The sequence below is a fragment of the Lactuca sativa genome, chromosome 3 (genome assembly GCF_002870075.4).
Source record: "Lactuca sativa cultivar Salinas chromosome 3, Lsat_Salinas_v11, whole genome shotgun sequence".
In the NCBI taxonomy this organism is placed as follows: domain Eukaryota; kingdom Viridiplantae; phylum Streptophyta; class Magnoliopsida; order Asterales; family Asteraceae; genus Lactuca; species Lactuca sativa.
This window is the reverse complement of record NC_056625.2, coordinates 176859279-176873288: the sequence shown is the minus strand read 5'-3', so window position 1 is coordinate 176873288 and position 14010 is coordinate 176859279. Positions and strand designations below refer to the sequence as shown.

Below are 14010 nucleotides of genomic sequence, written 5' to 3'. Positions count from 1 at the left end.
GGGGTTTACGGCCCAAGAGATGTTCTTGGCCGTAAACTCCTACAAAATTATGATTTTGAAGGGTTTTGATGTCCTAAATAAGCACAAGCATTTGAGGGTTAAAGTCTTTAAGCATTGGGGGAAGTTTAGGGCACATTAAGCCCTTGAAAAGGGGTTTACGGCCCAAGGAAGTTCCTTGGCCGTAAACTCCAATGACTTGTGTTTCTTGGATGATTTCTAGCCTATAAAGATCACACACAAAGTCCTTGATAAGTTGCCGAACACGGGGATGGGTCTAGAAAGCATTAAAGTTCCATTTTTGAGTTTACTCCCCAAGAACGTTCTTGGGCGGTAAACTCCCGGATCTTGTAATCTAAGCATCTTATTGATGTTAATAAGCATCTAACAAGTATTGAAACACATTTAGTAAAGTAGACTTACAATATGGGATGAAAACCCGAAGATCCGTCAGAGAGAATATGGCTTTTCTCTATTTGGAATTGTGAATAATGAATTAATTTAATTCAGAAAACTATTTATAGTCCTGGAATATTTTGGCAGAAAATATTTCTATTCCTGATATTGGACTGTAACATTATGAAACTTGAAATGCCCAAATTTCACGAAACCAGGAGCATCCACTCTCCTGATATCACCTAAAACATAAACCCTAATGTACACAAACTTGTTCGGAAAAGTATGAAAATCACTGAAAATGAACTAGCTTCTATTGAATAGATAATGTTCGTACAATTGGAAATTTCGGGTTGTCACATGTTAGTTTATCATCATAAACTGAAATTTAGTCATTCATGATAAGATTTTTCATTCATTTAGAACACATATAATAAGCTATAATAATCATAGTTTATGGATTTATAGCACTAATGTATTTTCATAAAAGAGTTCTTTTACATCACAAACGTTTTGGATAAACTATAATAGGTATAGTTTATGTATCATTTACATTTCAAACTATTTACCAAAGGTTTTCAGTTCAGTTCACGTAAATCTGTTAATGAATAAATTTGTGAGTCATTCCCTTCGTGTTACCTTCATGGTAACAAAGTCAAAAGTTTTGTAAATTGTATACCAGAGTCTCTTGTAGGGAGAGTGTGATAGTTGTGTATAGATCTATATTGGATCTGACAAGCCCGCACCTGAGCTGCTTGCAATAGCTAGACCGGTAGGTCTGAGGTGACAAGTGTCATTTAACGTGCGATGCCTGAAGAACGTCGTATTACGAGGCCGTCTGAGTCTTAGCATGGTTATAATATATAGCTCACATGTGGTATTAACAAATCATAAGATTTACGGGTTCTACTTTTAAATTAGCGAGTTATGTCGATTTAACTCACAGGAATTACTTTAAGTAAGGAAAAATACTTGTACACTTTTATATCAAAAAGGGGGTTTTATGCCGATTTAAAATCACTTTTATATCTTTAAGTATGGAAAATACTTGTTTACTTTCGATCCTGGGATTGAGGACTACCTAACTTTTATAAGGAAAATATTGGATTTTCTTTGGAAACATATTTATATTAAAACTACATTTCATCTAGAATTGTTAGGTTTCAGCTATAATTGCTAAGTGTATATGCTAGAGTTATATAAGAATCTAGATACAGTCGACTTAGAATTGGTGGGCCTGCCTTATCTCCTGTTCCTTGTTTGGTTGTGGATCTAGGGCAGACCCATTATATTCAACGGTCTATTTAACTTAATTTTTATATAACTTATATACGCTGAGTGATTATAAAAGGAATCTATGGGTCTTTCTAGGGTTCATTATCGCATCACATAGAAGCATTCATTTCACACTTAATAAAGAAAATATTGGATTTTCTGAAAACATACTTTGTTGCTTTTACAAGGAAAACGGGTTCTTTCTCAAACAAAACTCTTATGAACTCACCAACTTAATTGTTGACACTTTTTCAAAACTACTTGTATTCTTAGGAAATCAGTGAAATAGGAAAACCAACAGCATTTTGAGGATGGGACGATAAATCGTCAAACAGTTCATTTTGTCATCATAATGTAATTGATTTGAAAACTGTAAACATATACTTGGTATAACTTTTTCAATTATATTTATGATGATTGTATTTACTTTGAGCACTATTATACTCGTTGTTGTGATACTTTACTTGAAGTCCTCCACCCCCGAACGTTTCCGCCATCCTTGGTTTGGGGGTGTGAGATCTCTAGCGGTGCCAGTCGGTACGACGCCTTAGCGATAGGGGTCGCACCTGGCACTAGGTCAATCCTGAACTCAACCTGCCTCTCCAGAGGCACTTCGGGTAACTCCTCCGGAAACACATCAACAAACTCCCTCACCACCGGGACCTCAGAAACTGAGAGTTGCTCTCTAACCCGCGTATCTACAACATACGCCAAATAACCGGCACACCCATGCTGAATATACTGCTGAGCCCTGGCTGCCGAACAAACCCCTGATCCCAACCTGGTGCCCTCACCATATACCACAAGTTCTCCCCCACTTGGGGTTCGAACCACCACTTGTTGCCCCTCACAGTCGATCATGGCGCCAAAACGGCTAAGCCAATCCATCCCTATAATCACGCATACATCCCTCATGGGAATAGGAATCAAATCTATCAGGAAGGACACCCCAAAAATCTCCAACTCGCATCCCCGGAAGACCGAAGAAGCAAAGACCCTGTGCTCGTTGACGATCGAAACTCGCAACGGGCACTCAAGATCATCTATCGGCACACTGAACCCTCTAGAGAAGGTCTGAGATACAAACGATCGACTCGCCCCCGAGTCAAATAATACCAAAGCGGGCAAAGAATTCACTAAAAACGTACCTAATCATAGGTACAATCAATAAGCATAACACGAATACAATAAATGAGACAGAGAATAGAAAACGTACCAGCAACCACATCCGGTGCTGACTTGGCCTCCTCAGCCGTGAGCTGGAAGGCACGACCCTAAGCCTTCGGAGGCTCCACCTTGACTGGCCTCACATCTCCAATCCTCACAGCAGCTGGCGCGGAACCCTGCGCCGGCTTGGCGGCGAGCTGCGGACAGTTGGTCTTCACATGACCAACCTGATGACAATGGTAACAAATCCTCATATATGTTGCAGGGGCGGACTGACGGCAGTCCCTGGCATAGTGCCCCTCCTTGCCACATTTGTGGCACCCACCTCCTGCTCGACAAACCCCCGAATGAGCTTTGCCACACTTTCCACAAGTGTGGCTCTGATGACCCCCGGACCGTGTATCAGCGGTCTTAGACCGCTTAGGCGTCGGCTGAGACTGTGTCGGTGCCTGACGCTGCTCCTTCAACTGCAGCTCTATCTCTAGCTCACGCCGTCGCGCGGCTTCCTGAAGGTCCAGGAGGGTATCACATCGTTGTGTAGACATAAACTGTTGAATATCAGTCTTGAGCATACTCAGATAACGAGTCATTTGAGACTACTCTGAAGCAAACTTCGGGTAAAACATAGCCCTCTCCGTGAACATAAGGGTAATCTCCATCATAGACTCCCCATCTTGTCTCAATGTCAAAAACTCTTGCGCAAGCCGCTCCCGCTCAATGCGTGGAACGTAGCGGGTGCAGAACATATCTCTGAACTGCTCCCAAGCCTCAGCAGGTTCAGGGCACATCTGACCTTTTGGTCAGCAGGACATGAGCACATGAAGAAACAGCCCTCCACGTCAGATAACCACCTCATAGCCCTAATCGCATCCTATGTACCATCAAACATCGGGGGCTTCGTATTATCGAAGTCCCGGTACTGGAAAGCCCTGCCGGCTCCTCCTCCAACCCCTGCCGCAGTTACAGCCGAAGTGGCTGCAACGGCAGCTGTCTCTGCTAGAGCTGCATACCGCTCGTCAAAATACTCAACCACCGCGGTCTTAATCGACCCAAACATCTCTATCAACTTCGCTCGGAACGCAGCAGCAATCTCGTCGTGCATGATCTCCCTGATCTTGGCATCCAACTCCTCGGTCCCTATCTGAACCACGGGCTCAGGTGCTACCGGCACCTCTAACCCTCCGTCTCCCGACCCCGATCCTGATCCTGATCCGAATCCCGAAGCAACACGTCTCATCACCACCATACCGGAATATATACAAGGTATCAGATGAATAACATAATGTCGGGAGACCAAAGCCCCAAAAACCCCAGGGGTTGTGATTTCCTTGCTACACGTATGGGTCCTGTGCTTTCAGTAGTACGGGCCCACACTACCTTCCACACCTACTCATATTTGTCTCAAGTATCACCACAACGCCCTAACAATATCATTAACATAGAAATGCGCCCGACCCTCACTTCTAGGGGAATACCAAATATCTCGCGTCTAGTCTCACCACTTATCACGACTCACACATCCATGAAACTTCCATCATCCCCTACAGCGCTAGTGCGTGCTAGCTACACATAACGCTGGACCCAATAGACTTTCGAATATCCAATCCTACCTGAAGGCCGGATCAACATTCTCAGGCTATAAGGTCTTTATTATGCACAGTCGTGATGCATACACTAAACATCTATAGTTATGATGTCAACTCCATATACAAGAAACCCTAGGCTAATAGGCATCATGCAATCAGGCAAATCTATCATGTGATTCCTGAAGATCCCTAGCCTAGCACTAGCATGTTGTTCTAACATATCAAAATATCAAATAACTATATGGTATTTTGGGGTTCACTTACAGGCTCCGGCTGATCGCACCCTCTGCATCCTCCATCCTTATTTTGAAAACCATTTTAAAACTTATGTTCCGAAAATCTCCTTGATTTGAGACTGGATTCACACGAATGTTCCTCCAATTCACTCAAACCAAGGCTCTGATACCAACTTGTAACATCCATAAATTTTAAGTCAAATTTAAACTTTTTCAATCTTAAATAAAAACCAATAAGCATTGTTTACAAAATGTTTTCAAATCATTTTCCATCAAAGTGTCCTAAAATTTATAACATAAGGATGAGGAGCGGTACGGTCACGCCTTCGCCTTTCCATGATCTCCTAATGTACCTGAAACAATAAACTGAAAACTGTAAGCCCAAGGGCTTAGTGAGCTACCCCCAAAATACCAATACCACACTGACAATACCATGTCAGAAATAATCAATCAATCATCATGCAATACTGGGCCGTCGGCCTGACTGGACCGCCCTACCGGGCCTACAGTCTGTCTGAATCTATCTCGAGCCTTCGGCATGACTGGTCCGCCATATGGGCCTACAGTCTCCCCAGACCGCTCATAGGGTAAATTGGCCTTCAGCATAAAGCAGGACCGCCTCAACCCAACCACCAGCAATAACCATGTGCACATACTATCATATACAGGCATATACAAACATCATACATATCTGTCACACTGATCATCAATCATAGAATTCTCTTGTAACTAGAGTACCGACCTAGGAGGTCACTAACATACCAATCCCTACGAATCATAAGAGCACAACATACCATCTACCCTGATTCTGATCTAACAGATCATAACCACATGTAGCATACCATAACAATAACAACTACAGGGTCGGCCTTGGTTCCGTAGACCCTATCGATATAGTGAGGATAACTCACCTCGCAGATGTCGACGCGAAAGGTAAACTCCAACTCCCGGATCACTTGACACAGGTTCCACCACCTATCATCAAAGTACGTCATACTCATAAGTCCTTAACCTTATAAGGTACTCCATAACCGACTAGTCAACCCCTGGTCAAAGTCAAAGTCCTCAGTCAAGGTCAACAGTTCATGTTGACCTTTACTCGCCGAGTACTCTTGGCTACTCGCCGAGTTTCCTGAAGTACATTCCAACTCACCGAGTCATCGGAGTGACTCGTCGAGTTCCTTTGATTCTCGATCAAACTTAAGGTCACCCGTCGAGTTCCTTCCTTGCAACTCGACGGATGCACACTCATACATATCCAAGAGAAACTCATCCAACTCATCGAGTTGTTCTTCAACTCGACGAGTTTATGGCAATCTTCATCGGACTCGCCGAGTTTTTCATCCAACTCGTCGAGTCCACGGCCATCTTCATGTGATTCGTCGAGTTACTTTGAGACTCGCTGAGTCCATTCAGTCCTTCTTTTCCATACAGACATATTTTGAGCCATGCAACGGCTCTAACTCATAGATCCAAGCTTCTGGGCATGCTTATCACGTAAAGTTGCAAACTTTACGTGCATGCATGGCTATAAAGGCTCTAAATGTCTATTTTAAGCTCTTAATGGAACTTTATGTTCTATAGGGACCTTAATCACAACCAAGACTGTGACTTTATGCTTCTAGAATCCAAGGAGGGTCCAGATCTGAAGTTATAACGCTTACATTTTCACCTTTGTACTTGATAACCGATTATAATTTTTTTCTAGAAAACCCATTGATAGATTTTATTCATTTAAGCTATTGTTTACTAAAGGAGTGTTTGGGATTCTTTATTTAATTCAATAAGCATTTTTTGATAAAATTGTTTATTAGTTTATTTTGCAACAAAAATGAGTTTGTTATGTGGTTGCAAGAAGCTATAAATTGATAAATCTTTTTTTAAAGTGTTTGGATTAACTTTTATATATGTAAAATGAAAAAGAAAAAAAAAAAAAAAAAACATGCTTACATATTTAAACCTATTTATTATTTTTTTACATAAAATGAGTAAATGACTGAAAATGGTAAATAGGTTTAGGGGTATTATTGTTTTTTTAAAACTTACACCTATTTATTAAGAAAGTGTTACTTTTGAAAAATAATTTTTTGATGATAGTAAAATGTTCTTTCAAAAGTACTTATTTGCTTCCTACACAATTTTTTTTTATAAAAAAATTTATAGCCTTTTTGAAAATCTAATAAATCAATAAATACTTTTCAAACTCAATCCTTAAATCCCTAACCATGTTACAAATTCTTATAAAGACAACCCATATCATTTCAAATAATCCGTCCAAAACAATCCACCAATTCATGTAAACACAACTTAAATAGGAAACGAAAAAAAAAAATCAAATCAACAATGTGTTTTTTTTTTAAAAGAACTCATAGTGGTTCTTTAGATAATGAGTAAAAACATACCATTTTTTTCGAAATTTCTTGGTCTTATTTTAGATGGTACTTTCTAAGATAGAGTTATTTTCAAAAAAATCCTCCAAATTTGACCAAATCTATGAAAAAAATCCCCATCAATCTTTTTCGCATTTGAGATTTTAGCCGCAATTACTTAAACCTATAAAAAAAATATCAAAACTAACACGATTTTTTAAAATAATTACTTTTATATCTTTATTATTATTATAATTATTACTAGTTTACTTTACGTTAATTTTATTTTTTCTGGTTATATGAGACAAACACTATGTTGCAATTCCATGTTAACCAAACAAACAGTCTTGATGTTAAGGTGATTAAGTCATAAAACCCTTTAGCTAAAAGAAGAGCATGACACACTACAAGCTCTTCAACTAAAATCCCCTACTAGTTAGCACTAACACAATAAATACACAAACAATCAAAGTCATCCACACAAAGATGATGCAGCCAAACCATCAAACTTACATCTAGCCTCCGATATCCCGCGATGAATTTCTTCCATCTGAGCCTCCAAACCCTCAACTTCCGCATCCTTCTTCTCCTTCCTCTTCAACACCTGTGCTCGTCTCTCCAACAACACCACCACCTGTTGATCCACCAACTCAATCTCCTTATCAATCCTCACCCCTTCAACTCTCTCCACCTCCATTTGCTTTTTCACTTTCTTAGACTCTTGTTCAAGCAACTCCTGTTTCTCTTTAATCTTAAGCAACCCACTCACCCGCTCCTTCGCCACCTTCACATCAAACCCATGCGACTCCAAATCCAACAATGCCTCAATGCTTTCCTCAAACACGCTTCTTCGGTCCTCCAGTGTCAGTTGTTGTGAGATTGACTCCATTATACGCACGTAACTTACCATTTTGCTGATCGCGTGTCCTTCACGCGTGCATTCCTTTTCTTTCTCGAGTGGACGAAAATGTGGGTTTTGTGGAAGCTTCTGGAATATGTCCATTGCTTCTAATGTTTCCCATAGTGTGGTGCTTCGTTTCTCGAATGGTAATTTCTCACCACCATTTCTTTGTTTTCCTTCGAACCACGTTGATAGAGGTTGATCCTCATCCAAGGTTGTCAGTTCTAACCCTAACCCTAACCCTAACCTTTCTCTTGGTTTTTGTTTTAATTTTGGTGATGAATCTTCAAGTGAATGTGGAGATACCATGTTAATGCTTTTTATTTTACGGCGTTTGCCTCGTTTTCCTTTTACGGATTGATACTTCTTTATTGTTGTGTTTGGTACTTTCTCTACTGGAGTCTTTGTCAATGGCGATGCATCTTCATTCTCATGGATCATTGTTACTGAAAATTTTCGAATAATTTTTTTGTTTAATGTAAGTCAAAAATGATGTTTTTAAGTAAATTACACGAATGGTCCCTATGGTTTAGGGTAATTTGCGCATTTGGTCTCTAACTTATTTTTTTAACTCGGAAGGTCCCTACTGTTTGATTTTGTTATGCGCTTGGTCCCTGTCTTACCTAAAAATACTATTTTGCCCATGATTTTTTAATTTATTTAAATAAACACACCCCTAACCCTAACCCGATCCCCTTTCACCCTACCCCTTAATTTTTCCCTATTTAAATAATAGTCTTTTTAGGTAAGACAGGGACCAAGCGCGTAACAAAAACAAACAGTAAGGACCAAACGCGTAACAAAAACAAATAGTAGGGATCTTCCGAGTTAATAAATTAAGTTAGGGACCAAGTGTGCAAATTACCCCAAACCATAGGGACCATTCGTGTAATTTACTCAAAAATTATACCTGCCAAGGGTGTTTTGGGTTTTTTGAGTTTTGATTTGAATGGTCTTCCCCTCTTCCTCTTTAGAGTCCCACTACCTCCATCCGCTTCCTTCCCCTCCTACACAATGTGATGACGAATATTGAGATGGTTTATAACATTTCAATTAAAAAAAAAATAAAAAAAAATAAAAATAAAAATAAAAACCCTCACATTTGGAGGAATCATGGTAGGCGACTTGACATTCACATTCTTAGTCTGTAACATATTAGTCACCACATTACATTGCAAACCCATAACACAGGTAATAGGTGGAGGATGCACCTCTTTGCTAACATGCACCACTTTCTCAACACTTTTCGGGGTTTTTATTTTCATCGAATCACCTTCACCTCCTGCCAAATTCATTTAACTTGCTATATTTTCCAAGATGAGAAAATACAAAAATCAAATTTAAAATTTCTAACCTTCGGGTAAAAAAGATTTCACAACTCTAAAATCATCCGATGATCTCCCCTTCTTTCTTGCAGAAGTAATCATCAATGGAATTGGACTCTTACTGAATCCAATATTTTTTTCTCGTTTAATAAGCTGCACATGTATTAAAAAAAAAAAATACAATCTTTATCATCAATAAAACATTTCTTAAAGTTAATATCACAGATTCATTGATTCAACCCACCATTCTCTTTCCACGAGAAAGAAGCTCAGTTTCACCAACAATTAGGTTGTTCACTTCTTTACTGGGCCCCACATCTAATAGGATTTGATCATCAAAAGTGATTCCAGTATTTAATTTATTACTACAAGACTTGAGATGTTTATTATCATTGCTTCCAATTCCACCATTTGTCACCTTTGTTCTCTTCATCATTGATGCTTTATCTTCAGTTATATGCTGCTTCACAGAGTTAGATTCAACATGCAGCTTTAATTCAAGGTGACTAAATTCTCTCTCTTTATTATTGTGTTTAAAAAACACAATATATCTATTATCAGCAAGTTTTTTGGTGATTACTCCAGTCCACCACTCAAAATCATAAAAAGCATCCACTTTCTCTAACAAAACAAAATTTGTATCCCTAATTGGAGGGGTTGAGGGGCGAATGTGACCATCATCTACTGTGACTAATCTTGCTGTTCTCTTCCAGATTTTTTTTTTTACCCAAAAAGAAAAACAAAATCAGAACAAAATTACAAGATAAAAAAATAGTAAGTTGCAAAATGGAGAGTTGAGTAATGAGTTTCAGTCAAGACTATTATATAAGTTTATGTTCATAGCTTAAAAAGAAGCCATTTTAGGGTTACCCAATATGAGGATCCATATTGAAGAGATTTTTGTACGTATTAGATGTTCAATTAACTTTATCTCAAATGCGTTTAATTTCAGCAATATGAAAAGATACATATATAAAATTAACTTAACAAGATATTAGTTTTAAAAGGTTAAAATTAATGAGGTGATTAAGGGGTTGATGGCATGCATACATATTACATAAGTTGTTGTCGGAAGAAGAAGAGTTGAAGATTCACACAAGGGATTTTTGGGGTTTCAATAGCTACAAAAATGAGAATAATGCTTTCACCATGTATAACCATATAACATATGTATGCTTTAAAGATACTAAGAAAATTTAACTTATTTCTTTATTTTGTTACTAGCGAAGTGGTGGATGCAATATAGATTGTGAGCACTGACACTTAAAAAGTTTGTATTTAAGGTGCTAAGTCTTACAAGTAGAAGACTTAGCTCATCGGGGTGTGAGCATAACTAGAGAGCATTTGAGCATGTAAGTAGCTCATTAATTTTAAAATCGTTAGAAATATATAAATATATTATAACTTATAATATTTGCTAATGGCTATATTTTATTTCTATAGCTTCATTCTAAAAAAGAAACTAACGACAAAAACTAAATGATTTAGTTTACATAAAATATAATTCGGACTTTGATAAGGAGGTACGACATGTGCGATACGGTTGACCAATCATATATTGGACGACTCAAACGCTCAAGATCCGAACGAGTGGTTGGGGGAGGAAGAAGATGTTCTCGTGTTTGAGGGTGATGACTTGAGAAGGGATGTAACTGCAAAGGCTATAGGCCTATAGGGGTGGATGAGAAGCTCAAAATCTCTAGAGGATAACGTTTGATAGAAGATAAAGGGAAAAATGATGTTGTTGGGGCTTATAAAGAGGTTGTGGAACAAGTAGTGGAGAATGAGCCCGAATACGACGAGTTGGACGATTTGTAAATCTTATTTTAGAGTCTAAAAATAACACATTTTTTTGTCATATTCATGTTTTAGAACTTATTTGATCTAATATTATTGGTTTTTAGCTTATTTATTAGTTATAATTGTTAAAATATGAAATAGTCATAGGTAGGTTTTCGCAATTTCCTTGCTATCGATAACACTGAATTTCTTCTTCCTTATTTTCGTATCTAGGGTCTGGGTGGATTTTAAATCTGAAAAATGAAACCATAATAATGTTTGTTTTCTATGGATGTTTTCTTCTAGATCACCTAAACTTCACTCAGTGTTGTCAATAGCACTCGCTATGATTACTATAGCGAGGCGAGGCAATGGTGTGTCGCTATGGGGTTTATAGCAAGGTAAAAGCAACGTAGCAATATAAAGTTTTTTTTTGTTTAATCTGGTAAATCAATTTTTTTATAAAATGGCAAAATCAATTGCCGGAATGTGTTTTTTCCGATCGGAATTGGTCCAATTTGTGATTAGGATCCCCAATTTGGAGTTTGGATCGCTGATTTCGATATTGGTGGGAAAACCATCGATCAGAAGAACAAGAAAAAAAAAAAGTTGCGCTTCACAACCTTTTCGATTTCGTTTGTGAATTTTGATGCTTTGATTAATGCTTACAATCAAGGTTCTAAATAACGTGAGGTGTGGGCTTGACAGGAAGGTAAAAGTTAAGCCATGGCGAGACTTAGCGAGCCATGACGTTTTTCATGGTGTGACTATTTTATATACATTAAAAAACATAAATCATATAATGATTTAATTTTATCAAATATATCAAGTTTTTAGAAGTGTTATATTAATATTTATTATTTAATATAAAAAAGTTAACAACTTAATTATTTTAGGCCCGATCAGAAAAAACAAAAAAAAAAACTCGCACCATAACACAAAAAGGCACGCATTGACTCGTTATTTGGGCGTCACGCTTAAAAATCCCGCATTTGACGTTTTCGCAACGGCTACACCACACCTCGCGCCATGGCACATCTTGAGGCGCGCCATGGCATGCTTTTTAGAACCATGCTTCCAATAGATTCAACTGATTCTATATTCCACATTCTTGTACTCCTATTCTAGAATTCCTTTAATTGACTATACCATAAATCCAGTGTTACAACTTTTGTTCCAGTTTTCTATTATGTTTCCTGTTTAAAGTATTAGTTGATGGAAATTGGTTTGAAGTGTTAGAAGTTCTATTTTAAGTAACCTTGAATTTTTGTTTTTACATAAACTGTAATTAAAACAAACAGGAGAAAAGTATTCTATATCAGCTTTAAAGGTTTTTCTTTTTCCAGATTTTTTTACACTTTGTTTTGTTTCTTTCTTTGTTGTACACCTATGTATTTATAATTTCTTTCCTTCTCGGATATAATTTGAATTCTCATTGTTAATCAGTTATGTAATATTCATGTTTTAGAACTTATTTGAGTTAACATTGGTTTTTAGCTTATTTAGTAGTTATAATTGCTAAATAGGTGAAGGTGAAAATAATATTAATTTTTTAATAGGCAATCGGTAAATTGATTTTGGTGGAGTTTGGGGAGAAATGAAAGTTTCAGGCTCCATGAATGGTAGAAACTCGTATGATTGAGAATTTGGGATTTAAGGATTGAGATGGTGAATTTAACTTAGTCTCATTGAGATGAGATCAAATCACATCTATGAAATCATCAATACCATGAGAACCTTCGATGGAAACCATACTATATGTTTGAAGCTTCTTATTGGGGCCCATGGCTAGTTAAAAGGGTAAAGAGATGTATGGATTCATGGTGGGATTTTTTTTAAGGGAATGAAATCTATCATGAACAAATTTCTAAAGCATTTGAATATTGGATGATTGATGATCAAGTTTGTAGAAAGGTTTTTGGAAGACGAAAAAACTTAGAAAAAAACATTGGAAAATGTACCATCGCGAATTAGAAATGGTAATTAATCATTTTCATGGTTTGAAACATTGATTATGAACTACAGAAAAGAGATTACCAACTTATCAGAAAATAAGAAAAAGATTACCGGAGCACAGAGGCGGAGAAGAAAGCAGCTCGTCGACGGCGGCAGGTGGCGTCATGCAATGTTCGATTACAACGTCAGGGATGATGACTGGCAATTACGAGCTTGAAGCTTCCCTTTCCCCCTTCACGAATCCAAGTTCAGAGCTCAGAGGGTAGACGATTTCCGACTTCGGCTAGCCGCTTGACTCTCATCCGTCGATTACCGGAGGCAGGAGCAGCGATTTTCAATTTCAAGTGGGAGATTGAGCAGCGATTTGATTTCAAAGTGACGGCAGTGAAAGTAACAAAACCCTAAAGAAAAAAAATAAAGAAAAAAAAGATCATTATTAAGTGTAAGATTGTCTTTCCACAATTAGTTTTATCTAGTTTTATCCAGAAACATATTAGAGTATGTTGTATGAGTCATCGTAACGCCGGTAAGGCTGACGTGTCAGTTTATAACAGCGTGGTAACATCAAAAGCATCATCCTTTTTTTTTGTTGCATCTTGTTTGTGTTGCTTTTTGTTGTCTCAATGACAAGAAGAAACATGATCATTTGTTGGCTATCAAATTATCTCTCTCCTCTTAAAAGGGTGTTATAACACTATGAACACTAGGGATGTCAACGGGGGCAAATGGGACGGAGAGTGTTTTGCCCGCCCCCGCCCCCGCCCCCGGAATATTCAGACTTTCTACCCCTGCCCCCGATTGATTTTGGGCTACCTTTTTTTGAGCTAAAATAAATTGTTATTTAGGTTAAAAGAAGCTATTTTTTAGGTAACAAATAATTATTTATAGTAGTATTTTACATGTTAAAAATAAAAAAATTATAGCATTTAAAAAAATTATACTAACAACTTAAAAACATGTTTTTGATGAATTTTGGAAGCTCAAAATCATGTTATTGTTTATTATATTTATATAATTAACATA

At 37.6% G+C, this 14010-nt stretch overlaps 1 protein-coding gene across 3 annotated transcripts; it reads right to left on the bottom strand.

The window, feature by feature from the left end:
- Positions 1-7355: 7355 nt before the first annotated feature.
- On the bottom strand, positions 7356-13396 carry LOC111901403 (DUF724 domain-containing protein 2). Of its 3 annotated transcripts, none has more exons than XM_023897248.3 (6): positions 13099-13396; positions 9497-9951; positions 9282-9405; positions 9028-9209; positions 8838-8934; positions 7356-8373 (listed from the first exon to the last, which is right to left on the bottom strand). In XM_023897248.3, exons 1-6 carry the CDS (start codon positions 13151-13153, stop codon positions 7499-7501), a joined length of 1788 nt encoding a protein of 595 aa, XP_023753016.1. In that variant the 5' UTR covers positions 13154-13396; the 3' UTR covers positions 7356-7498. The 3 variants fall into 3 exon arrangements, with proteins under 3 accessions (XP_023753016.1, XP_023753019.1, XP_023753018.1); XM_023897251.3 differs by having other exon boundaries at positions 9497-9715; positions 13099-13394; XM_023897250.3 differs by having other exon boundaries at positions 9497-9712; positions 13099-13394.
- Between the last annotated feature and the right edge of the window lie 614 nt (positions 13397-14010).

Bases quoted from the DNA above. Each gene is read 5' to 3' on its own strand.
- LOC111901403 (XM_023897248.3), bottom strand. From the start codon at position 13,153: ATGACGCCACCTGCCGCCGTCGACGAGCTGCTTTCTTCTCCGCCTCTG. The intron at 9,210-9,281 runs GTTAGAAATTTT...TGAATTTGGCAG, and splicing joins GAAATCTTTTTTACCCGAAG to GAGGTGAAGGTGATTCGATG. The intron at 8,935-9,027 runs GTGAGGGTTTTT...CACATTGTGTAG, and splicing joins CTACCATGATTCCTCCAAAT to GAGGGGAAGGAAGCGGATGG.